This window comes from Cygnus atratus, chromosome 5 (genome assembly GCF_013377495.2).
Source record: "Cygnus atratus isolate AKBS03 ecotype Queensland, Australia chromosome 5, CAtr_DNAZoo_HiC_assembly, whole genome shotgun sequence".
Lineage (NCBI taxonomy): Eukaryota > Metazoa > Chordata > Aves > Anseriformes > Anatidae > Cygnus > Cygnus atratus.
The window spans coordinates 55,716,051-55,742,347 of record NC_066366.1 but is presented as its reverse complement, the minus strand read 5'-3'; the positions used below and the strand labels follow the sequence as shown (position 1 = coordinate 55,742,347).

Here is a 26,297-nt window from a genome sequence, read left to right as displayed (position 1 = left end):
ATTCTTTAATGAACTTCTTGAAAGTTACTATGGTAAGGAAGAAAGCCAGTAAAGGTAAACACAACCAGTGACTTATTAAAATAATATGGGCAAGAAGAGGAACATGTCTTTTTATCACATACTGCTAAGAGACCCTTTACAACTAAAGTTGCTTATCCTTCTTGCCTCCTGAACAGTCAATGAAGCATTTCTTCAGAAGCTGAGACTCATGGTAACGAACAATGCTGTAGCTTCCATGATGGCTGGTAAAATGGGTTACAGTCATGCCTGATTTCCTCACAGCTTACCATTTGTGCACGCAGAGTTAGAGTCGCTTTCCCTTGTGCTAATTAGCATTAAACTTCATCTGCCTCTTTATCATCTCAATAATTCCAGTACTATGAGATGTTTTTACAAGTCTTCAGAGTCAGATTTAGCTTTGATTAGTCTGAATAGGTAGCTATACCACCTCACTCGAATCATTTAGGAAGACACCAAACAGCATGGATCTCCATATGACACGGAGAACTTTGCTCCAGTGTGGAATCTGACCTTTTGTTTCCTACTGGTTATTAATAACATGACAGCTTAGGGTTTTCTAAGAAAACTAGGCCAGGGGACTCATCAAAAGCTTTTTCAAAACCCAAATACACTCGATCAACCAGACCATCCCTATTCAAACGCTCGCTGACTCTTCCACAGAACTCTAACATATGTGTTCTGGCTATAAATGCTCCATTGACTGATACCTAATTTATCATATTAATCCCTGCCTGCTAATTTTGATCTTTATTATTGCTTCAGCCACTTTGCCTGGGTGCCCAACCTGAAAGTTAGGGTTACTAGGTTATGCTTCCAGATTCCCTCTGGAGACTTTTTTTTTTTTCCCCATTTTGGCCCCGAAGTAACATCACGTTTTCCACACGCTGTTCCTGTGCCTCTTAAAATGTGTTGAATAACAGCTAAAAGACAACCCTGAGCACCAGTGGTGGGGGGTAGTTAAAAATGACCACAGCCATGGATATGTAGAAAGCCAATCATATTGTACATTGTAAATATTTCAGCATGGACTCGCACTTAGATCTGCAAAAGAAATGGGACTACCTAGAGCGTGTTGTAACAGTAGCAGTCAGTCTTTGTAGGATCCTGGCCTTATTCACTAGTTCCTTCTTAATATAAATGCTATTTCCGCATAGTTGACATATCATTCACCACTTCAACTTGTCATGAAGGAAATTACACTACCCCCACTGAAGTATCACTGACATTTCATGGGTTTCTAGTTTGTTTCTGTTTTTCATTCTCACATAACTTATACTTTTCTCCTTAAATTTTATATCTTCCCTTTACAATACAAAAAGGTGCTTTTCTCTATGGTATCCTGTCCTGTTCCAGAAGAAGCCACGTGACAAGAAGGCCATTAAAACTTGTCAAGCCGCCTGTGCTCAGAGAAATCAGCCCCTCAAGAAAAAATAAGGCCTGGTCCTCAGTGTGTCATTGTCAGGTCAGTAGGATGAAGTTATGCAGCCCATCAGTACTCCTACGTTCTCACCTAAACAGCAGATAACAGCAAGGAACCAGTCCTCCACATCAAAACTAACCATGAAAGACAAAACAGCAGAAAGCTAGGAGGTGAAGAAGGAGAACACTGCCACACCAGCTGCTTAACCCACTGTAACCACACATTAATAATAGGGACAGGCACACTGCTGATCTGGAACAATAACACAAACCAAGGAAAGAGCCAGCCACAGCCACAGATGCTGCAGTAGCAAAAACTGACTCCAGAATCCAGCACTGCTTCTATCCCCTATGCGTATCTTGTACTTACAATTGGACAGGCTGCTCTACCAACGACACTGGGAGTCATGTCAGTTGACAGGGACTGAGTGTTCCCTCAGCAAGTTTACAGATGACCCCACGCTGAGTGGAGCAGTCGATACACCAGAAGGAAGCGATGCCATCCAAAGGGATCTGGACAATCTAGATAGGTGGGTCCACGTGAACCTAATGAGGTTCAGCAAGTCCAAGTGCAAGGTGCTGCACCTGGGTTGGGGCACTCCCAGACATAAGAACAGACTGGGAGAAGAACTCATTGAGAGCAGCCCTGCAGAGAAGGACTTGGGGGTTCTGGCAGACAAAAGGCTCAACATTAGCCAGCAGTGCGTGCCTACAGCCCAGAAGGCCAACTGCACCCTGGGGTGTATCAACAGAGAGGTGGCCAGCAGGTTGAGGAAGGTGATTGTCCCCCTCTGCTCTGCCCTTGTGAGGCCCCACTTGAAGTGCTGCATCCAGGTCTGGGGCCCCCAGCATAAGAATGACGTGGATCTGTTAGAGTGGGTCCAGAGGAGGGCCACAAAATTGATCCCACAAAGAGGGCTGGAGAACCTCTCCTATGAAGACAGGCTGAGAGAGCTGGAGACCTTATAGCAGCCTTTCAGTACTTAAAGGGAGCTTATAAAAAAGGAGAATGGGTTTTTACATGAGCAGACAGTGATAGAACAAATGGGAATGGTTTTAAACTAAAGGAGTGGAGATGTAAATTAGATGTTAGGAGGAAATTCTTCAGAGCGTGGTGAGGCACTGGCACAGGCTTCCCAGAGAAGCTGTGGATGCCCCATCCTTGGAGATGTTTAAGGCCAGGCTGGATGGGGCCCTGGGCAACCTGATCTAGTGGGAGGTATCCCTGCCCAGGGCAGGGGAGGTGGAACTGGGTGATCTTCAAAGTCCCTTCTAACCCAAGCTGTTCTACAATTCATTGAAAAATACAAGGAAAAAGAAAACCAAAAGGAGTGTAAAGTGAAAAGCTGTTAGAAGAGGAGGGACCAAAAAGTAACAGCCTTTTTTTTTAAAAAAAAAAAAAAAAAGCTACATTGTTGGAGTTGTTTTACGGGTAAACACTAATTTATCAAGTTGCAAAAGAGGAATGGGTAAAGAGATGTTTAAGAGGTATTGTACATTTTAAACTATGGGTAAGAGAAGATGCCTTATTACCTTGTATTTTGGGGAGAATTACAAGTAGTAACTAGCAGACCCCGTCACCACTGCATGCTCTAGATCTTAACTCAAGAACCAAAGGGCTGATGCTATTAGCAGAGAGCTCTTATCTCTAGCACAGCACTTCACAGCACTGTGCAGGGGTTTTCCAAATGGTGGTCAACAAGTATGCAGTGAGAAGTCCACAGCTAGAACTCTGGGCCCAAAACAAACAGCACCTTCAATAACATTTTCAGCTTACACAGCAAAGACATCTGAGGGTCAGACAACTGCCTGTTGATCCATAAAAGTCACCCACACTGCCAGCACGCCATATGTGGACATATATATATATATATATATATATATATATATATATATATATATATATTCCATAACGAAGGAGAAGATCACACAACTGAGCAGGTGGGCATATCCCTGGTCTGTGGGTTGGCACAAGTTCCTGACCTTCTCCTTTGCATTCTGGTAGAGCTTTTCCCTTTGAAAGCCCTCTTCTGTGCTCACTGATGAAAAAGGTAGGTAGACCACACGACCCAAGGCATATAACCTTCTACCATCTGGGATTATTCATTTGATCTTCACTAGACTTTTTTGATCTTTTTGAAGACACCGGATAAACCAGAGTTTTCTACATGGCACAAGTCATGGAGATAAACTCCACTGACCATGCCCAAAGCGTAGGAAAAATGCTAGAGTCCCTAGTTTACACATAGCTGTAAGCACATGAGTGTGGTGAGGTACAGAGACAGTTCTTTGACCTGCCAACACGGGGAGATATAAGCATGCTTTAAAGGTCTTCCTAAGCCAAAGAGCCTCAGAAATGCACTGCTCCATCATTCCTCATGTCATAGCCAAGTGCTAAACCTCAGGGAAAAGAGGCAGGCACAAGTGGGCTCTGCCAAAATATACACACAGAAAGGATATTCCTTAGCAAACTCTTCTTCCACCTGAGAACCTGTACATTACTGTCATGTTTGCCGCATTCCACCATTTAATACTGCACCCTTTTTTCTAACACACTTTTAAACACAGGAGCAGAAAATACAGTTTCAACGGTACTTCCACCTGCTTAAAGATAGCATCAATTACAGCTTTGTTTTCTATTTATCACAAACTCACTGGCTTAAGAGAATACAGAGTATTCTCTGAGAGCAACAGTGTCAGTTGCAAGTATTTAGGCTGATGATCTCTATGTTAATGCTGATTTATATGGTTAGTCAAGGTGCATGTTTTAGCTTTCCTGGGCACATTAGGTACTTCAATTCTATCTTCAAATGCTAATCTCTTGTAACCTATGTAAATAAGTATTCAGGCTCTGTCATGTGGGTGATTAAACAGTTATAAATATGAATAAAGCTCTAAGTAATTAGGTTGTATTTTAATTAATTTTAAATAAAATTAGCATGAATGTTACAGTTTGAAAGGTGCTGAATTTCCCAAGCTGGAGAGACATCTATTTCTCTCCTGCTACTTGATTTCCACAGAATTACTTCTGGTTTACACTGACATGTGAAGCAGAGGGAAACCAAGCACCCTTGCCTATCTCCTTAATCCAAAGCAAACAGACAGCACCAGCAGCTGAGCCTTGCTGGTAACAGAGACTACTTCTGACAAAGGTGACACCTGTATGTGCATTGGTTTTGGACCAATGAAGTCAGAGAAATTCTGTCTCTAACTTGAACATAGGGAAGGACAAAACAACCTTTGTCGATATTGCTGTCAGTGATGTTAACTGGCTTCAGTGAAGCCAGTACGTATGCACTGAATCTGCTCTGAGACTGCAAACATTTTCCAAAGTCAACAAATAACAGCTCTCAGGCACATTCAGACAGATGTGCCCCTCTCCCTCTATCCCAAGACCATTCTCTTGAGCTTATCCAACCTTGTTCTAGGCTGAAATCTTCCAGCCCCATTAGAATTGCTCTATAAACCTATTTTAAAAAAATGAAATCCAAAATTACCTTTCCAATGCCAGGGTTGTCCTTGATTTTGGACACAGCTCTCAGAAGGCATGGTGGTGCTGGGGGAGGACAGAGCTGCAGGATGCCACTAAAGTTAGTAGCATAAATAGAGAAGTCGTGTGTGTGTGGCAGGGGTGGATGGTATTTCTTTCTCTTCGAAGACAGGTTAAGCTTCTGTGCTGCTCTGTATAAAAGTAATAGCAAGAAAGGACAATATTACTAGGTGTTAATGGCAATCTGGACCAGACAAACAGATGTTCATTGGCATCATTGCCTGTTTAACACATCAAGTCATTGTGTTCTAACCTGATTTCATAAGGAAAAAACATCAGGAGACTAATAGAAGGAAATTTGGGTAGAAAAAAATACAGGCAAATTATTCAGTTAATTTCTCCCTCCACAGAGGTTCAATTATAATCTAACTTCCCCTCTTCCCCCCAACAGCTTAACAGCTGAATCCTAAAATACTAAAATCTCACTGACATCATAAAAAGCTGAAATAATCCCCTTGTCACTGGCAGAACCGCATGGATCTTACTGGTGATAAGATTACAAAAGTGATGCTTTGTACGCTACAAGTTACTCAAGACACAGAATGACACTCCAAGTCAGCTGAGCCTAAGATCCTATCTTGTTGGCTGCACTGAAAACCCTTAGATAACAGAGAATTTCCTTCAAGACAGATTGGTTTTTTCTCCTCAATTCCATTCTTCCACATTAAAAGGGAAAGCTATTACAGAGACAAGCTTTAATGTTCTAAATGATAATGATCCTGCTTTTGAAATGCAGAATTTCAAAACATAAAAGATGAAGAAGAAGGAAAAATTAAAACACGCAAGTAAAATTGTAACATTATTCCATATGATTAAGAATAGGAACAAAATCATTTTTTCTGCTGTTCCCCACCAGCGACACCAAACATAGCAAGAAACAAAACCAGAACCTGGACTCTGCATCAAAACCTGCATGGGACAAAACACCCTGCAGAGGTGCATGGAACAGATATTTGTGTTAGTGACACTCACTGGGCAACTGAGGATGGCAGTGATGGTGAAATCTCAGCTCTGTCAAAGCCGAGGAGAGTTCTGTCACCTGAATGTATGTGATTTGACCCTGACACTGACAGTAGATAGACCACCCTCAGATACATATCATAAAAGAATCCAACATGCTATTCTTCAACATCATTTTGAATGACTGTTAAGCCAGCAAAAACGCAAAGTGTTATATTACCGGTATCTGTGGGTGACCTGAGACCATGCCACTGATGCCAACAGGTCTTCAGTAGGAGCAAAGCACTGTTCTAGCCCCTGCTTGCAATATAAAAGCCTTTCCCTTTGGATAAATCAGTTTAGAAGTATATGACCAGAAAAGTCTCTTTATACAATGGCTACTTTGTATTTTCATCATGCCCTTCAGCCCAAGCTCTCGAAGTACTTTTCAGTGATAATGAACTGGCATCAGTATCTGTGAAGTATTATAATCGAAGACATATGAAAAAACTAAGGCAGCGCTTTGCTGTCATCCCCAATTCAGGGTAAATCTAGACCCCTAACCTTGCCAGGAATGTAGTGATGATGCAGCCTCAGGCTGCCTCAGTTTAGTAAACCGATCAGAGAAGGAAACTCTTCTTTCACTTATATTTATGGCAGGTCAGAAGCAAAAAGGAGCACAGAGCAGGAGGGCACAGTTGCTTCCAGCAGCACTACCTGCTTCAAGTGAGTTACAGTACAAAGAACTGGTTGTGTCCAAGGAACAAAATTACTCGCTTGGGTCAGGATTACACAGCTAAGTACAAGGGACAGGAGTCAGAATACAGCTCTGCATAATTCCCAGCCTGAAGCTCTACGTTCCCCGACCTGTGTGTTAAACTCCTTTTTCCTTCAGCAACATCAGGAGCTGTGGACCCCCAATGCGCTTCTCCCTCTTCAAACACTGCAGTATTTAGAAGAGGACAAAGACTTGTGTGATGAAAAGATGAGGCTCTACTTCCAAACTCAGAGGGAGCCAGATGCCACTATCTTGTGAGGGACAAGTTGGACTCTTGCCTCTGAGGAAAGAAACAGCTTTTGACTCCTTCTGCATCCTGAAACCAGCAGGAACTGTATCCTATGGTGAAGCAAAATACTGCAAGCATGAATTTACACAAAACCTCGGGCTTTCAGTGGCAATGAGAACTGATTTCACTGCCTAAACCCCCAAACCCCTTGCTAATACCTCTTTCAGTATGAAAACATATGCCTGAAACAGGACACCAGGCAAACAGTTGCACAACTACACTAGGGTTGCAGCTGCACATTAAAACCGTAATGCCTCCTAAATATGCAGCTTTATTGTGCAGAAAAGTGTCTCTAACTGTTGGTACTCTCATTGTGGAACTCAAGACAGCCATTACTTTCTCTCTCCAAGTACCAATTAACAATTGTGGTTATTATTTAATCATCTTGTTGATTAATATGAAAGGTAACGTTTATTTCCTTGTTTACATGCTATGATCCCTTGTTGAAATGATAAAAACTCCTCAAGAGAATGTCTTCAAAGTGCAATCAAGATATACATTAAAACCTGATGAAATAATTATTCCTTCAATAGATCTGGCTGAAGGAGTTCCTTTGGGAAACATGTAAAAGAGAATGGGATACAAAGAACAAATTTACTCAGGATTTGTTTATTCAAGCACCTAACTAAGCGCTAACCGTCAGTAAGCAAATGCACCCAAAAAGGCCAAGCTAAGCAAAACACAAACAAATAGAAGTCAGCCTTATTAAATATAACATCTCTCAAAATAGCTCTTAACACAGCTTTGGACCATTTTAAGATGACACCAAATCCACTACTAGTTATCTTAACTTCCCCACCAAGGCAGACCACCTTTCAAACTGCTTTACTTCCATCAGGATTCACATGCTTTCTAAACCTCCACTGTTCAAAGGACAGTGCCATATGCTAGCTAAAGCAATCAACTGCTATTGTGCTGATAAATCCTCTTCCTATGAGTCTGGAGTGCCACGATGTACTGAGGAATTTGGCAAAGGGACTGCAGATGTCCATGTGGGATAACAGGAAACCGAAAAAGCAGAGGAACTGAAGTAGATGTTGTAGAAAATAATTGCTGCTTTGACAGGCAACAGGCCAACAGCACTAATAACGATGTATGCAGTTCATATTTAAAAAGCATCTCTTCTCAAGTAGCAGTGCACAAAGCTTAATTAAAGCTCTCTGTGTTTGAATGCAAGAATCACTTTACCTGACATCAAAATGGGGTTGTTTCTCATCACAGACATCGTGCACTAGCAGTACCAAACAGCTTGTTGGGTTTGTTTGTTTCCTAAAACAGGAAAGTTAAGGAGCCACTGGCAAGAATAGAGCAACTGGTGCAAAACAAGATATAACTATCAAACTCTAGACTGTGAATATGAACATAAATAGCTGTCACCTCCAGTTCCTATAAAAATCACAGTCAGTTCTTTACCTGTTACAAAAGCCAGCTGGGCAGCAGCCTTTATATGCTGTGCTTGGGCTCCTGGACTGGTCCAGGCAAACAGAACCACAGAAGGGCTCATCAATCCTTATGCACTTCTTGCAGCACCAGCAATATACTTGGTGGTATCCCAGCCAAGTACTCATTAGGCCAAAATACAGGCCAGGCTGGTTTGGACATGGGCCCAACCAAATGAAACAAAATCCAACTGCAAAAAACTCCTTACTTCAGTAAAAATCATGAGAATACATACTTAAAGGGAGCCACTGCGGAGACACTCCAGAGTGCTGGGTTTCCTACAGTCCTTATCCAACAACCCATTATTGAATTTACACCTGAGTTTCCAATCCTTTTTTTCTCCAGCATTCCTTTCCTCAGGTGGAATTTGTCCCATGACAACAGGCAAGGCCAAGCTCTCGTAAATTGGACCCTTTTTGTCTAGCACCAGAAGGGCACAGTCTGAGATCGTACCAGACCACTTTCTGTAGATGCTGTGCCTATTTGCATCTCTTCCTCAAATTTAGTCTCTCACATAAGGCCTTTAAATCCACCTCTCTCTCCATGGTAGACTGCCTGAACTCCTGCAATACCAATTTTTTTTCCTCGCAGGGAAAATTATGACCACTAGAGAATAGGATGCAAAACTTCAGCATTACAGTAATTTGTTTTTCACAAATACACATTTTCCACCTACCTTAGGTTTTGCCCGTTCAACCTCCTAGCTCACTTCCATGAAGCATTCTTGAAAAGAAAACTAAGCCTTTCTCTCTCATGCCCCCTTCCAATTAAAGCTTCAGAGACACCCATGTATATTATTTTTACTTCTAGCTGTGAGATCTACTATCTACATTTTGCTTAACTCTTTCCATCTCTAATAGAAGACATCTTTTAAGATGCTCCGGAGAGCTCTCTTCTCATAGCTAGGTGTCATGGTAGAAAATAAAACTAATATATGACACATGTAGGAGCACTCAAATATCAAATGACAAGTGACAGTCTGTAACCTGTTCTTTAGCCCAACACAATTTACAGATTACTAGATTTTCTGCCATGCATGGATGAGACCAGTGAGGAAAAGCATGGCCAGATCAATTACATAATGCTCAGCACCTAGGGAATAAGAGTGTGCAACAACAGTAGCTACGAAGCCTGCCCATTAAAAAGAAAAAAAATGAATTTTTTATTTTAAATTCTGTTTGTGTAGTTAATGTGACATTTCAGATATTCTGTTGTACAGCAAGCTGCTTCTAGCTTACATTCCCTGTTCACGTTCTGCACATTATAGCTGTGAAAGTAAACAGCACAATTTAAATCCCTAAAGAACAGTGTTCCTTCTGGGCATAATTTCTCCATGAAAAAGAAAACTAGAATTTAAACTTTTACGACGACGCAAACTTACACAATCCCACAAAGTGTTAAGCAAACATTTATTAAGCTACATAAGGAAGAGTGATGCAAAATATAGTCTGAGACACATACTAGAAATGAGTTAACTGAGACAGATGCAGAGGGTTTAATTGACAAGGTGGGCTTGCAGACAAACTGACACAAGTCAGAAATAGAACTGGGAGTCCTGCTTCCAATTAAGCTCCACTGACAAAATAATAAAAGAAAACTTCTGCACATTCATTTCAGCATGAGCCATTACATATTAACATAGCTTTAGCGTTACTAGCCAGCCTTATCTTTCAGAGATCGCTGTCATTATTCATATTGTGAGAATGCTTAGGGGTTCGCCAAGCAGGTCAAGGCCAAAGAAATGTACAGTCCAAGCCTTAAATATCCTGAACTTGAGTTTACTCGAGGGTACACTCAGGAGTTTTGGCTTGACCTTGACAGATATCTCAGGACCAAACCTTATCCTGATTCTGAACCCTACACAAAGTTTGCAAAATTCTGGGTGCAGGTTTGCACTGGGTATCAGTCTGTGCCCTACAGCAGGACTCTTCTGAACTTTCCCAGCTCCCAGCCCAACATGGCCATCACCCCTCCATCACATAACCAAGCCTTTCCCACTGCAAGCCATCTCCAAAAGAAGCAGTGGGAAAGTCAGTCTGTCATTGTATCTGCAGTTCCAGTTATTGTTTCCTTAATTACTCATCAATACAGACAACAAATGGACGGATGTCCTACAATACACCCTGCAGCATTCTGTCCCAAGTCTTCCGCAACTCACAGAATAAACTTGGTTGGCATTATTACTTTTATTATTGTTATTACTTTTGATTTGTGGTTCTAAAATTAGAAAGATAGCACAATGAAACAGTACAGTTGCTGCCCAAAACTCCGTGCAAACTTAAAAATAAGCAAGGTATCAGTTTTCACTTACAGCAGGCAGTTTGGATAATAAAATCTAGTTCAGAATGAGCCATTTTTAAACAGAAAGCTGGGAATGTCTAAATCTGTCATGAAGGTCTGGAAAAAAATAAAAGACACCATCTCTATTTCTGCAATAAATTTTGTCCAAGGCATCACTTATAAAATATGAAATAAGTTTTTAGATTATGGCCTGTTCTTCCCCCTAGAACAAGCTTAATAGGTTTCCGTGATGCATGCATAGCTTCAGCAGCATGTTCTGACTTTCCCAGTTCAGTATCATTACACAAGTACAGCACCAAACCTTTGTTTGCTTAGCTGTCCCAGCAACACTGTCCAGAAGCACTAACAGGAAAAACAACTGATGTTCCTAATTTTGGTGGCTCCCTTCTTCAATAAATAACTAGTTTGTCTGGATCACGATGCACAGCCTCAAACAATGGCATTTTTATAATGGTTGATGGTAATAAAGTTTCAATAGAAAAAACGTCATTCTAAAACATTCCAAAGTATCAAAACACGTCTAATATTGTGAGGATATTACCAAGCCAACCTTATGAAAGAAAGCACGTCCAGTGTGAGATTAAGCTCATGCTTTGCCTCTTGCACACGGCATAAACTTGCAATTCAGGCTTGAATTTCAACCTCTCACTTTGAGTGACCTCTTAATTTTCTCTTACTATCTCTTATTAAAATCAGCAAAGCAGGAAAAAAATATATCAGCTATGTTAACATACTAGCAACATCATCTTCTACACATTCTCCATGGTCCATCATAGGATGGACTTCACCTAATATATGCCCTTTATATATTTCTCCAATTTGTTATTACAAACTTCAAGGAAAGCAAGTCCACAGCCTCCCGAGGCAGTCAGTTCCAGTTTTTACCTATTCTTACTGTTAGAAAATTCACACCTCATGTCTCTCATCAATCTGCCTTGCTGGAATTTATGTTCCTTATTTCCCCCTTCACCTCCCCAGCAGACACGCAGAGGAGCTTATTTCCTTCTGCTGCAGCAGCTGTTATCTGTGTGAAGACTTCTGCTGTGCCTCAGCCTTCTCTTTTCCAGACCTCAGGCCTTCCAATGTCTTCTAATAGGTCAAGTTCCCTTGATTTCTGATCACCCTTGTTGCTTTCCCTCTACTCTATTCACATCCTCATCAAGTACAGAATCAAGGCCTAATGGACAGGTGAACAATAGCTGAAATCCACCTGAATTCAGGCACCACACAGAAAAAACAGGCAAAGCCACTTTGAGATGGACTGAAAAAGACCTCTGGAAGACAACAAGTTAAAACAAACCTGCAGAGTACCCCTGACGTCAGAAGAGCTTTCCCATGCTGTACAGACCCAAGAGTTGATGCCTCTTCTAAACTACCCATTACTATTTAAACAGAAGCAACCAACCAAGCCCACTTTCAAAGCATTCAAGTGATTTGCATACAGGAATCCAAGAAGGAATTCTCACAGCTCTTCCCTGTAATTTTTTTTCCACATTTGAGAAACACCAAAGAGCAGATCTTGACAAAGAGCTTTCACTGACTTACATTCCAACCATTGTTTCCACCCTCCCAGACCATCAGTTTCTGAGGTCACTGCTACAAAATTGTCATGGGTGGTGTCAGCTCCGTATTCTCCTCAGCATGCAGATTTAAGACACTTCTGGCCAAGGAACATTTCTTCAGCAGCTAGAACCAAGGATCAGGAACTGATGTACATACACAGCAGAGTAACAGCTAGTCACCGCAGCCTGCCACATACCATTTCCAGCTCTGCTCACTAATGAAGTTAAACAAAGCAAGAGCAGATGAACATATTGCTGTACTTCTATGCTCGCTGTTTACAATTGTACCATATGACAAACTGCTGAAAACCTGTGTAGGTTAATCTTTATGTAAGCAAGGCTGTCAACACCTAATATAGAAATATGTCAGCTCCTGGGTCGCATACAGCATAGATAGCTATGTATTGAAAAGCTACCTGAATGCCAGCAATGTTGTCTCGCTCTGTCTAATGAACTAACTGAGCTAAAGCAGGCAGAACCACATCAATCACATACCTTAGGCAAAAAAAAAAAGTTGGACTTATTTGCAAGCAAGACCCAGACTCCTGAAACAGGTTGAGGAAAGCAAAATTTTACTCTCATTTGTATTCTATCAAGAAAAAGTAATAAAGCCATTTTTTAAACTGAAAAGTAGTGAAACAGAAACAATGTTGCTAACTAGCCATTCATTATTAAAGTAATTACTTAAATAGATCATTTAACATTTTTCCCTGCAATACCAGCTCCCAATATATAGAAAGAAGCCAGTATCAAAATGACTTATCAGGCAATAAATTATTTTTGTTACAAAGGATATTACACTCCATGCTATTCATCAAAAACAATCTGGTATGGAAAGCAAAAGCATTCTGCTCATTCAGGCTGCTCCAGGGAAGAAGCAGGCACATCTGTGATTGGAAGGGATGAGAGAGAAAAGGCAGCACAGGGCTAACCCAGGGTTCGTCTGAAGCACGAGGTTCAGGCAAACGTCACACAGGAAAGAGGGGGACTGAACTTAGGTCCACATAATGCAAGATATTCTCATTCCAGGTCACATATCAGGGTCTGAACATAAGGTAGCATCCGTGACTGTAGAGCCTCCATTAAAATAAAAGCTCTGGGGACGGTTATGTTTTTAGGTTATCTGCCTTTACCCCAACACACCATCCCCACAGACATACCTTTCTCATCACCTCCATCTCCACCTGTTGCACATCTCAGCGAACATCTAGAAAATCCACAGACAGGACATCCCTCCTTCAGCCAGGTTTTATTTAAGATACTTAGCCAAAGGCTTGACACCTATAGTGCTAGGCAAATAGCTTCTCAGGGGGGCATTTACTTATTCCTAGTGTTGGAATTAAATGGGCACTGACAGCACTAAATGATGCAGTGGAAAACACCAAAGTTGTATACCCACACAATGAGTAACTTTAAACAGAGGAGGGACACATGGGCTTCTTAAAGCCCAGCGTTCCTGTGATTTATTTAACTGACTTCAGTTCTGAAGCAGTGCTTCTCAGAGGTATAACAGGCTGAAATTGCAGCACCATTTAAAATAGCACTTATCAGGAAAATGTAAGATGCGTGTTCTCCCATCACTGCCGATAGAGAGATTTGATTATTTGTGACCCAAGGATTTGAATTTCAGGAGAAACAAGCAACTCCTTAAGACCTGCTGGAGACGTATTACCAAATAACGTTCTGAAGCTTGCCTTGGACTCCAACTAGCTTCACTAATAACATTTAGATTAGATTCATTTTATGCCAATTAACTTCCACTGAGTCATTTCTTTCCAGTAAAAACTCCACAGGGCACTGCTTCTCAGTAAGTGAGCTCCACAAGTAAGTGAGGACACAAAAAGCCCAACAAAGCTGAAAGCAACCCCAATGGCAATGGGCAGAGAAGCACTAACCGATGCTGAGTGAGGTACTGGCTAAGCGCTTTGAAGTGTCCTGCCAAAAAAAAAAAAAAAAACACCTTCCATCCTCTGACAGGAAGAATTAGGGAAATTTTATAAAGATGAAACTCACTGCTACTGAGAGAGAATATGAAAGTACTTCCTGAGCGATCTTGTAGTCGGTCAAGCTCTGCAACTGTAGTGCTGGTGCCCTATTTTGCCTTGACCTTTCATGTTTGCTGTGAGTGATAATGCAGTGTCTCATTTTGCCACTAGCACAAGCAAGCAAAGAGGTCTAGCTCAGAACACAGCCAGTGTCGGCTGAAAATCCACCTGCCCTACAAACCACAACCAACATACAGTAAACCAAGTAGCAGAGACTGCAAGTCAGCCACGAGAGCTAAATACTCCAGTAAGTATCAGCCTGATTTCACTATTTCAACTGCTAAATCTGTCTTGTCTTAATAAAGCATTAAAATAGTTAAGTGTGTTACTGAAAGAGCCTGAAAGTCCCCAATAAAGTTGTGAGACAGGTGCAAACTGTCAAATTACAGCCCCACAGGAAAGTCGCCATTATCATTTTACCTATGGAATGCCTCATTCCTGCTGCAGCAAAACCACCAGTGCAGCTGCCACGGCCGCCAAGCTGGGGAGCCCCAAATAACAGGGTCGGAACAAACACTGATGTTCAGGAGTCCAGCAGCCAAAGCAGCAGGCGGAGGGGAAGGGCTGGGATGGGGGAGGTCAGAGAGATGTTCCTCTCAACAAGCACAAAGGGCACAAAGCAAGGGACAAAGGGAAAAGTTGGCTGAGGCAGCTAGATAACATTGAAATGCCACATATTCAGGTAAACTGCAGGTGCATTCAGCTATGGATGAATGAGAAAATACAAAAAGGATCATATGAAAAATATCTAAATGAAGGGAAAAATATTAAGTTCAGGAAAGCAGAAGATCAGAGACAGGACAATAGAAATATCTGCATGACTCCAGACAAGATAATCCATAAATATCTAAGACTTTCCCCTAGTTTAAAACCCCTTCCACTGACCACCATCTATCCACACACATGCACACTCTGTCAATCACTGTCTCTATAAATTCAAACTTGGGCAGCTCTGAAGGCACAAATTCTGACCTACCACATATTTGTGAGCACATCTGTAGTAAATTATTCTGCTTTGCTCTTCCTCCTGGGCATCACGAACATCTCAGAACATAGAACTAATCCAACACTCAACTGCTGCAATAGTGTCATAACAGAGCCACCTAGAGCAGCTCAAAAAGTCATTTCATCTCCTGGTGGGCTGCCTCTGGTGCTCCAGAACCTCCCATATTACCCATCGAGGCACTCAGGGTCTCCTCCCCACTCTAATTAGCCATATTAATTAGCTATATCCCAATCTCCGATCTACTGACCTCTGGGACATTCTTCATGCTTTCAGCAGTGCTCAGCTCAGCAGTACCGATGTCCAAAACTCTACCTTTCCTCTCTCCTCAACTGCTTCAACTTCTTTAACTCCTCCCTTTGCTGAACTGCAGCTCTGTCTCATCTCTGTTTGCCTCATCAGTCTCAGTCTTCACGAACGAGCTCTTCATAGCAGGGAACCTGGCTTACCATATGCTGATAAAGCACTATGTAAATGTATGATGCAGTATTAGCAATGATACCAGTAATGATGTCCTGCTCTTAAACATGCTGCTCTGAGAGTCATTTCTGTCTCCAAGAACAGAGCCTACTAAATTCAGGCTTATCTTCTAATTTATGGGCTAAAGAGAAACGGGATATACCTAAAGCATACACTGTTTTGTTTGGCCTTAATTATAGGCAGTATTATGCTGCCACAGCAACTAGAAAAGCCTAAGCTGCCTGAAGATGATACAAGATACGGCACAATGCTACACACCCTGCCCTGTCTCCTGTCCCCACATAGCACTGTGCTAGGCACGGGTCATGTCTGCACCCCAGGGACAGCTAGTAAATGCATTCCAGCAGCCGCGGCATGGCACCGACAGGATGAGGCAAGCTGTCTGGTGGCACCCGCTCCGTCTGCATTTGCACACCTGTGTGAGGGCTTTCTTGCTCTCCCCTGCTCCATGCAGCAAGGAAAAAGGGTCTGGGAAGGTGTCTCCCCCTCCAGCAGCATGCAGTGAGCTGGCTGCTCCAGCCCACCAGATTCTGAGGAGAGATTCATGAAGGGGAATTAACACATCTGGCTCCCCCTAAAACACCTGGATGCTTCATCTGCACACCTGTATCTCCTCCCCCAAGCTACAGGTTGATCAGCCACCCTTCCCAACTGGCTTCCAACTGCCATTAAATGGAAGCAAGAGAAAGCGGGGCACTGCAGGGAATTTAATGAAGAAGGACCGATGCTCCTCTGAGTGGCTGTTGTGCTGCATTAATGCCAGACAGTTATGTCCCTGGAAGAGCTCTGTGACTCCCATGATACTGCCACGACGCTGCGAAGTGCAGACAAACCATGCACGCACGGTTCTTTGGATATCTCTGCCAGCAAGGCAGTCTTAACTGGAAAGAGCTGGTACCTTGCTTTCCGGGGTGAAAAAAATTAATTAAAATTAAAATTAAATTCAAATTTAATTTTCCCACGCACCTCAACGTATGATTTCTTGGGTGTGGACTACTCTGAACAAGGCAGCTTTAACAACTGACTCTGCATCTTCCCTTGACTCGTCATTTGCCAAAAATTTACTACAGTTACCCGTAACTATTGCATGCATTTCTGTTTCAGCCTCACAAACTAGCCTGACTACCACAGGTCAGCACTAAAAGGTCTAGCTCAGGACCCAATGAGTCACACGTTTTCTTCACCTTCTGGTGAACTACTACTTATTCATAACCTAGTTATCTACTTTAGCTGTCAAAGAGATTTAAATTGTGCCAGCTCTGCACAAAGCCGAGATACCAGCACATCCCAGCAGGGTACAGGGCAAAAGTTTACAGCTATTAAATACAGAAAACTGGTGAACTACATTATGAGCTTAGCAGAAATATAATTCTTACTTTTAACAGGACAGAGAATGGCAGGCTGAAGTGCTTTAGCTAAAAACATCTTAAACATGGCAACTTAAAAAAAAATAAATGTATGTTTCATTTTTTGCTCTTTTTTTTTTCCCTGCATTAAATTCTGAAAGTACTGATAGTCATGGACTAATCAGGTTTAACAGGTTAGCAGTAATATATGCCTCAAGTGTTCCTAATACATCATAATCTTCTTTCACAGAATTTGCATCACTGTCAAACCGAACTACTGATTTTCAGTTGATGCTTTTAACATGTTTCTATGGTTACTTTCCAAGGTCGCATCACAGACGCCTGAACAGCAGTTCAGAAAGACAAAAGGCATTTTGCATCCTTCACCATATTAAATAATTTATGAAAGTTAAGGCATCCTCACAGAAAAAAAAATCATAAAAGAATGGTTCTGAGTTTATTTTCTCAGCAACAGTTTGAAGCACAGTAAAATCAATATCTCTACAAAAGCTTTCAGGAGGCAGGCTATTTGACTAATGTTCCAAATGGTACAAAATGCTAAGGAACGTTCCAAGTTTAGATCTATATGCACAAGCCTACATGAACTGCATGAGTGGATCTTAAAGCAGAACATGTAGACATCTAATTTGCTACTGTCAGCTTCATCTTTTAAATCAGGCAGCAACTATTGTCTCAGAAAGGATTCTGAATCTGAAAAAAAATGCAAAAATAAAACTGAAAAAGTGAAGTAAAAATGGTAATGACAGCCTTTATTATTTCCATCGTTTTTCATTCAAAGCCATGCAGATTTCATCTGTCCCCGAAACGTTACAAATTTTGACTAGTGTAATGAAAGCTTGTGCACAAAATATCTGAATCCTCTGCCTACCGCTACACTAGATCAGAGTTTATTGGAACTAATTGAAGTGTCTGAGGCTTGGAACAAAAACACATTAGTCATTTAGTGGTTGTGCTAATATTGCTATGCCTTTCCTGCAGTTTCATTAGATACAGGCTGCTTCAATACCCTAATCATATGCTCAGTCACAGCACAATCAGTACACAGAGTACTGACAAGCTGTCCCACCATGCCTAGAGCTGATAAGGTGTCTGCTCTATGAGTAACCTCAATTATTGACTATATTTTATGGTCAATCTAATGACCAAATGCTTATCAGTGAACCATCAGGTGCCTGTAATAGGATAGTGACCCTTAGTTTATATGTACCATTACTGCTCATTAGTGAATAATTAGATTCTTTAATCCACAACTCACAGGCATTACAATATGATGGAATATCCTGAATCAAGAAAAAGACGACTATGCTTATTTTAACTCTTAAGATGTTCAATTACATTACTCAGAGCTTGTATGTTATGTCTGGTTAAGAAAAGCTGCTTGCAAAAAGTGTATCATGTGTAATGTTTTATGTCATGTCTAAATTGACACAGCTTTCCTAAACACGCAGGAATATGACGAGAGTGGAAAGATAATGGGTGTGATTCACCATTACGATTCTCCAGATTTATTAACTGGTTTTAATCTAGCAAAGCCCAGCAACACTGCAAATGATATAGAGACCCAGAAACTAGTGAGCGCATACTGAGTGCTATGTTTGGAAGAGTAATTCATCAAACAAAAGCAGGCAGATATGAGGGAAAACAGCTGCATATACACGGCTCCTTCCCTGCGTCAAAGTCAGTGGTCCCGTGGCAGCAAGTGCAACCCTGTGACCAAACCAGCTTGAAAAGACACAAAAATAATCCACTATCAAAGATGATTAATATTTAAGAAAGGCAATGTAATACAGCTTGTCTTCTGCTCAACCTTGCTCAGGGTTTCTTGGCTTTATACATCATTCCTTCTAAATTGCTTTGATTCCTCTCAGCTGCCCCATCACTGCTCAAACCTTCCCTCCAGCTCACCTTGGGGCACCAAGGCCAGACAGCCGCGCTCCCACCAAAGCTCCACAACCCCAGCCAGCAGCACAGTCAGCGCTGCCATGACTGCTACCAGCCACCAACAGGCAAAAATCACCCGACGGCTTCAATTTTTAGGGGGCCTTGATTCTTCTCCCAAGGGAGTGGCATGTTCTTTTTAGGCAATTAACCTCTTCCAAAGTGCGTTCCCATTCTCCTCCTCCTCACTGCCCTTCTGCCTGTTCGTGGAAACACCACAGCCTCTCTTCCCCAGGTGTCCGTCTGACAAAAGACCTGACAGCTTATTACAGCTTTCTACCACAATAAGCCAGTATTTGCTTAGCTGTGAGCATAAGAGAATTCAGACCACAGAAGAGTCCTACAGCTATCTTGCATATTTTCACTTGGTAATTGCACATTCAAGTCACTTATACAAAAAAAAGAGAGACAGAGAAAGAAGAATAAAAAAGGAAAAGGCCCTGGAAACAGGTTCAAAGTGTGGAGCCACTACAGCAGCGAGGCATCACTCACTCCATGCCAATGGTCAAAGCAACCTCCATTTTTCTTAAATCTGAGGAATACTAGGTTAAGCGTCACCTGCACTGTAAGGGTAAACTGGGAACCTCTTCACACCCATCAATACCCATGAGCTGTACTTTTTGCTCAGGCTTTCTTATTCTGACAGTGACCTACTGAGAAGCTGCATTTTCTTCTAAATCCTCCAGTCCTTCAGTAACATGACCATTGAGCAATGTCTGGCAATTTGCTTGTGTGACAGAGTCAGACATTAATCAAAGCTTTTCTCCTTCTATGACAGATCAGAGTGAGGGAAAAAGGCTTAAAAACTGATTTAATTTCTTAATACGCTTCTGTCTGCTGTTTCTAATATTTGGCTTTGATTTTGAATACTTAGCACTTCTGTGCTAGACACTCTGCATTTCTAGGTAATGAATAAAATGCTTTTCTCCCCCCCCCTTTTTTTTTTTTTTTGAAAAGCACAACATAATTAATCTTGAAGAAATTAAATATGACATTCAAATGAGAAAGAGCTCTGGATGAATATGTAAATTTTGGCTTCACATATGCTTAACAAAACCAATGCATTCACAGCAAAGACTATCTTAAAGATATTAATTTTAACTACATGTACCTCTCACAACTAGGTAAAGATTTTGCTGTAGTTCTTTTTTTTTTCCATGTAAGGACATGAACCCTTCTGTATTGTCTTCTGAGTTTGTGACCCTACATACACAAAGCTATAACTCTCACTGAGGAGCAAATTGGAGTAAAAAACAAGTAAACCAAAAAAAAGCTGCACAGACCTCCTCCCTTCCCAGGAACAAGCCAGCCCACAAGCAAGAGTCAAAGGGTGCTATTTCACTGAATAGAGACTCTAGTTTTAATGTGAAAAAGACATTTATCTGCTGCCAGCAAACCATGCCACAGCCCAAAAGCTAATTGTGCTAGGACCTGTACAAACACAGTTAATGCTACTTCATGAAGAAGACAACTGGAAGCCTTTATTCATGTGAAAAATTCTGGATCTACTGTTACTGCTGCTAAGTAAATCACAGACACGAAGACTTTGTCGTCCGAACTAACCATGCACCCCAATACACTGAGAGTTAACATACATGCATATTTTTGCCTAGCTAGTTTATTTCTATGACAAAACCACCTTTTTCCCAAGGAAAAGTCCCATCTACTTTCGCTTGTTCGAAAGGACTCCTGTGAAGATGGAAGTACTCAGAGTTCAAAAAGAGGGCAGGATTTTAGAAAAAAAGGTGTGTGTACAAAATCATCAATATATTAACTGCATTTATTTCAGTAGCAAACAAGGAAAAAAAATGTGCCAGGCTCTGCACAACTCAAGTAACAGACTGGCTCTGCTATCAAGTTCACAGTTTAAGTGGCTGAGAGGAGAAGGATGGTAAGGAAAGAATTAGAAATTACAATGAATAGGGACTGCAGCATAATGCCAATGCCATTTTATCTCAAGGTGCTTGCTTGGTCTTTTATCTCAAGGTGCTTGCTGGGAGAGAATTAGCTGAATGAGAGATGAAGGACAGAGAAAAGGATGATGCTGCAAAGGATTCAAAGGCAGGGATGACCTTTCCAAAGTGCTTCCACCAAGTGCTGTAAGCTGGATGGTGCAAAGGGATGGAAGAGATGGGACTGGAAAGGTTAGATCAAATAACCCTGATATCCTACCAGGACTGAAGAAAATCACTGGAACCATTGATATCCTTCTACTACAATTTCTGCTAGCATCTGTCTCTCTTCACCCCTGAAGATTTCCTCCTCTTCCTCTCCTCTTGGCCTGAGAGCTACATACCTCAGGATTGAGAGGAAGAGGCAGCACCAAAGCTTTGTTCTGTAGGTCCCCGTGGCAGGAGGCATCAGAAGCAAAGGGGGAGCAGCAGGACAAGGTTAAGGCCAATGGGGATGGAGACGCCTGGCCAGGACTAGGCAATGGTATCCACCTGAGAACCTGCTCAACATATGTGCAACTGCCGTGGATCAAACTGAATCTCTCTCCCCCTACTTTCATATGATTTTCTGCATTTCAATCTGTGTTTTCAATAACTGAACTTGTTTCTTGAATGCTTGCTTTTAGGGAACAAAAGATTCTTAAATGGGCTATGGAAGACTGAGAAATTAATGCTGCAACGCATTGTGATTAAAGATCATGAAAATGCTACAAAACTACTTCAGGTAACTGATAACTGTTAAAAGAAAGAAACGCACAAGTGCTTTGTGCAAAAAAAAAAATCAGCCAGCCCTATTATTTGGTTAAAATTTGAAGGGAATTTTGAACAGAGGAAACATGGGTAGGGAATAAGCAATGCACTAATGGGTATTAAAATGTTTTAGCTAGCACATAGCTGCTAAAGCTATAAAACTCCAGCTCACTCAGGGCAAAGACAGATTCATGAGAAGCAATTAGGGCCTAATCCAACATACAGTGATGTCATTTGAAGTCTTGCTGTTGACTTCAAGAATCTTTGAATTAAGCCAATGACAATCATTAGCAAGGATCCATCTCTTTACAACAAAACCAGAAATGCATTTTGCTGACCACTGACAGAATTATCACTGGGAGGAAAACATTTGGGATGTTATTTCAGATTATTATGCACCAATTTCTTTCTTTCAATTCTAAGTGGGTTGTTTTATTTTCTGAATTCTCCAGCTTAGCTGATGTAAAGTGAGCCTTTACATTAGTTTAGAACATACAGATTCACCCTGAAAAAAAGAGTAGTTTAAACTAAATCAGACTGTTCATACTCACAATATGAAATACTGTAATAAAAGCTGTAATGCTGTCCACTCTAGGTACATTAGAGTGGATTCATCTGTCCTTATTTAGGTAACTAAAAAAAAAAAGCCACAAATGTCTAACTGAGCTTTTCCCCTTAATTTCCTCTCTACTTCCACTAACTTCAGGCAACTATCTCAAATGGATGGATTATTCTCTGTTGTCAACCATTTCTGTGTTGACTTTAAGCCTGCAGGCACAGACTCAATGCTAGAACTTCCATACGCAATACTTGGGGTAGACCCTTCCCAGTCTCTTGTGTACATAGGCATGGTGGTATGTAGGCGTATAATGGTTCAGACTCATTGTACCATGGTCTTCTCTAACAGGACTTGGGAAGCTGAGCTCTTTTTGAGATCAGATTATAACTTAGACTAAACTTCCTTTTCTGTTTTTTAATGTTGCAAAAAGAATTAAAGATCAAGGAAAGAGAAACAATACAATTTTTACATGATAAAAATGATCGTTAGTGCATAAATTTTACTTTAATGCCATTCACAGACATACGTTTTTCAATATTGTCTAAAAACATGCTCAGTTCTGAATTAAAAAAGGAGTTTGGAATGCAAGTACAAAGCCCTGAATTTTGTTGTTTTAAATACCATCTGCTTGAGAGCACATTGCATTTAATCAACAGTGCTAATTACAACAAACATTTCACAAACAAAACCAACAGCTTATTTTCATTATAAGACCCAAGAACCAAAAAAAAAAGATTGTTCTAGGCTGCTGCTAAAAAACTAATGTCTTAAATTGTTTTAACTGTTGTTACCAACTGCGGGGAAAAAAAAACTTCCATTTGCACATCCGGTCATGCTACTGAATAAAAATGCAAATAAAAACCTAATTTCAATCAGAGTGGAAAAGCTTCATTACTTCAGCTTCTGCTTCAAGGAAACCTACTCAATAACAGATTGGCTACAGGTAGAAATGTCCATTAAGGACTAGACAAAGACCAGCACAGCACATATTATTGGGTTTTGATCAAATGAGGTTCCTGCTCAGGCATCCAGAGTGAGAAAGGGGATGTCACCATCACATCCCTGCTCCCCTGTGGCAGTAGAAAGCTACAGTCACAACCACAGGACCAACTCTACCTCTCAGCAACCAGCACCAAATGCTCCACCTTCTACCTGCAGCAAAGACTCAAAGCATTTCACAACCATTTGAACACCCATGAGCATTTACAGAAAACAGAAAAATGACAAACTACCTTATGAAGAATGAAGCTGCAGCTGAGGTACCTGCCGAGACCCCGGATGGAGCCACCAAGCTCTGGGAGGCCACTGAGCCACCTGTTCCCGTGGGGTCCGAATTGTTCTGCCCTGAGCTGACCTGAATGCTGGGTCCATCCCGGCCACTTTCTGATGCTGTTTCTGCCTGGAAAAAACAAAAAACACGTATACAGGTTAATACTCTTGCATGACATGGAGCAATTACATACAGTGCTTCCAAAGAGTGTCTTTGCAAGGGCAAACGTGAAGACCAACAGTGGCTGAGGAGAGACACAAGTGGACAGGCGTACCACAGAAGGTCCTGCAACAGAGAAGGTAAAAACCATGACTGTAACAGACAAGCAGAATAACAGAGACCTATTGTGATGGGTAATGTGCAGTTAAATAGTTTGACAGGCATGAAGAAATGGAAAACGATAAGCAGAACCCATTGTTTTACAGTGTTATTTGGGAGCTGGCAGAGCTGTTTATCTGGTTCAGTTGTAACTGTCAGGAATTATTTCTCAGTGGCACATCATCTATGAGACCTATCTGTGTAAGAGGAACTAACCAAACGGTCACATTTGTAACGTGTTTCCACATGAATAACTCCAGGAACTAAATAAAAAAAAATGATTTTTTAAAATATGTATACAGCCCTGCTTGTCTGCATTATGCATCTTAGCAGCACAAGTACCTGGCATTTTTGTCTCCTGCAAACTGTTCCAGTGGGAAAAGAGGAGTGGCTGGAGATGCATCTTCTCCAGCATAACCTATCTGTGGTATCTGAGACAGAGTCTGGAAGGAGGTGGTTGTTTGGGGATTTTGCCAAAAAATCAGACATTTGTATTGTGAAATTGTGTAACGTCGACATCATCATGCCAAGGCCACTACCTCCTTCAGAATCAAGTTCAATTAAGTCCCATCAGTCAAATACTCATTGACGGTGCTGGGAAGGACTCATTTTAGGGAGAACCTGCTCTCTGTCTAGGAGTACTAAAGATTTAATTAAAGAAGACACCACAATAAATATTTGTCAAAAGAGTTAATTGCTTCATGTATGATAATATATGATATTTCTGTCATCTGAAATACTACTTTGACATTTCCAACTAATTAGCTAAAATAAATTACGGAAAAGGAGACAGCCTTGTAATGAAGCACAAACGCAATTAAGTACTTCCTGGGATGCCACCAAATTTTAAATTTTGTGCTGCCATAGATCATGTTTTACAACTACAAATACACAGACTCGGTATCAGTGCCTTCCCAGCTATGCACACCCTCAACTTCCTCATACAATAAAAAAACAGACTTGTTCTCATGAGAACTGAGGTAACCCCGTTATTAGGTATCAAGTATAAGAAAACTCTGCCAACCAAGCAGTGTTTGACTGATGCATGAAAGGCTGTCTGGAGTTTTATTTGGACTCATTCCCATAGGTTCTGAGTGCTGAATTCCCAGTTCCCAGAGAAGTCAAGAAGAAGAAAGTGCACTCAGCTCTTCCAAACGTCTACTCTTTAAAGATTAATATTATCAGTATTATGGAGTGGCTGACTAATGCTTTACCCTAGACTGCCACACCAAAAAGCACTTTTATAGACCTCACCTAAGAGATCTGAGGCTGAGACACAGAACAATATTCACACAGATTAACTTAATCCTAGTGAAGTTATTTGTGCTAAAAGCCTAACTTGAAGCTTTAAATAACCCTCTACAAAATCCCTTCACTTTGTCATACAGAAGTCTCAGGAGATCAAATATTTTAGCAATGCAGGTAAAAAAGCTGAGACCAAACACCACTAGAGGTCAAGAATGGCACAAAAAAAATGGTGTGCCAGCAACACACACTCAGAAAAATGAAAACTATCCCTGCCACGATCTACTGGTGTTAAACCACCACACATGGACAGCCAGGAACTGAGATACCTGGAAAAAGATGAGATCTGCTCATGCGGTTACTTGCTAAAAATTAAGTAATGGAGTAAGGAGGACTGTGAGGTAGGTGGTGAATAAAACAGGTACTAGAGCATGAACAAATTGAAGCAGCAAGTGTATGTTATTAACCTACACCAACTATGGAAAGTATATGGCATAACGAAAAAAGAAAAAAAGCAGACTGGGAAAGATCCAAACGTGCCACCTTCTGAGTTAGCCAAACCAATGCAAAGCGCTACTAATAAGCAGAGCTTACTATGGGCTTAGCAATGTATGAATTAAGCAATCTGCACCAGATGCATAGGAGAATAACCAGCAGAAGAACACGTGACACAGAAGTCACAGAGACAATCAAATGCTGATGAGGAAAAGGCAGACTTACGATCTTTGACCTAAGCTGCTGCATCAGCTCTAACACCAGGCTGCCCCGTGTTGCTACTGGCACACACGGTGCTATGCTTCACCCTGGGCTTCGCCCAATGAAGCAATCTGAGTGATGAAAGTAGAGTTATACAGCAAAGCGATGAAGCCAGGTGGAGCAAGACTGGTTCCTGAAGAGAAGGGGTGAGAAATGCTGGAGCTGGTACGTGGGCCTTGCAGATTGGCATGCCAAGGGCCTGCCATGCCCAGCAGCCAACAAGAGAGGGAAACCCTACCAGCAGGCACTGCCAGACTAACATTAGTGCTTGAATATTCCCACATGTTCTGCCAGGAAAACAACCACAACCCTCCG

General features: G+C 41.4%; 1 protein-coding gene across 1 annotated transcript in view; it reads right to left on the bottom strand.

Annotated features, from left to right (window-relative positions):
* KIF26A (kinesin family member 26A) overlaps positions 1-26,297 on the bottom strand; it is a 100,278-nt gene that overhangs the window by 25,230 nt on the left and 48,751 nt on the right. Inside the window, exons 4-5 of the mRNA XM_035551152.2 lie at positions 23,626-23,792; positions 4,938-5,121 (exon numbers count right to left, since the gene is read on the bottom strand). Of these exons, the coding sequence (XP_035407045.1) occupies positions 4,938-5,121; positions 23,626-23,792 (351 nt within the window). The remainder of the gene's footprint in view (positions 1-4,937; positions 5,122-23,625; positions 23,793-26,297) is intronic.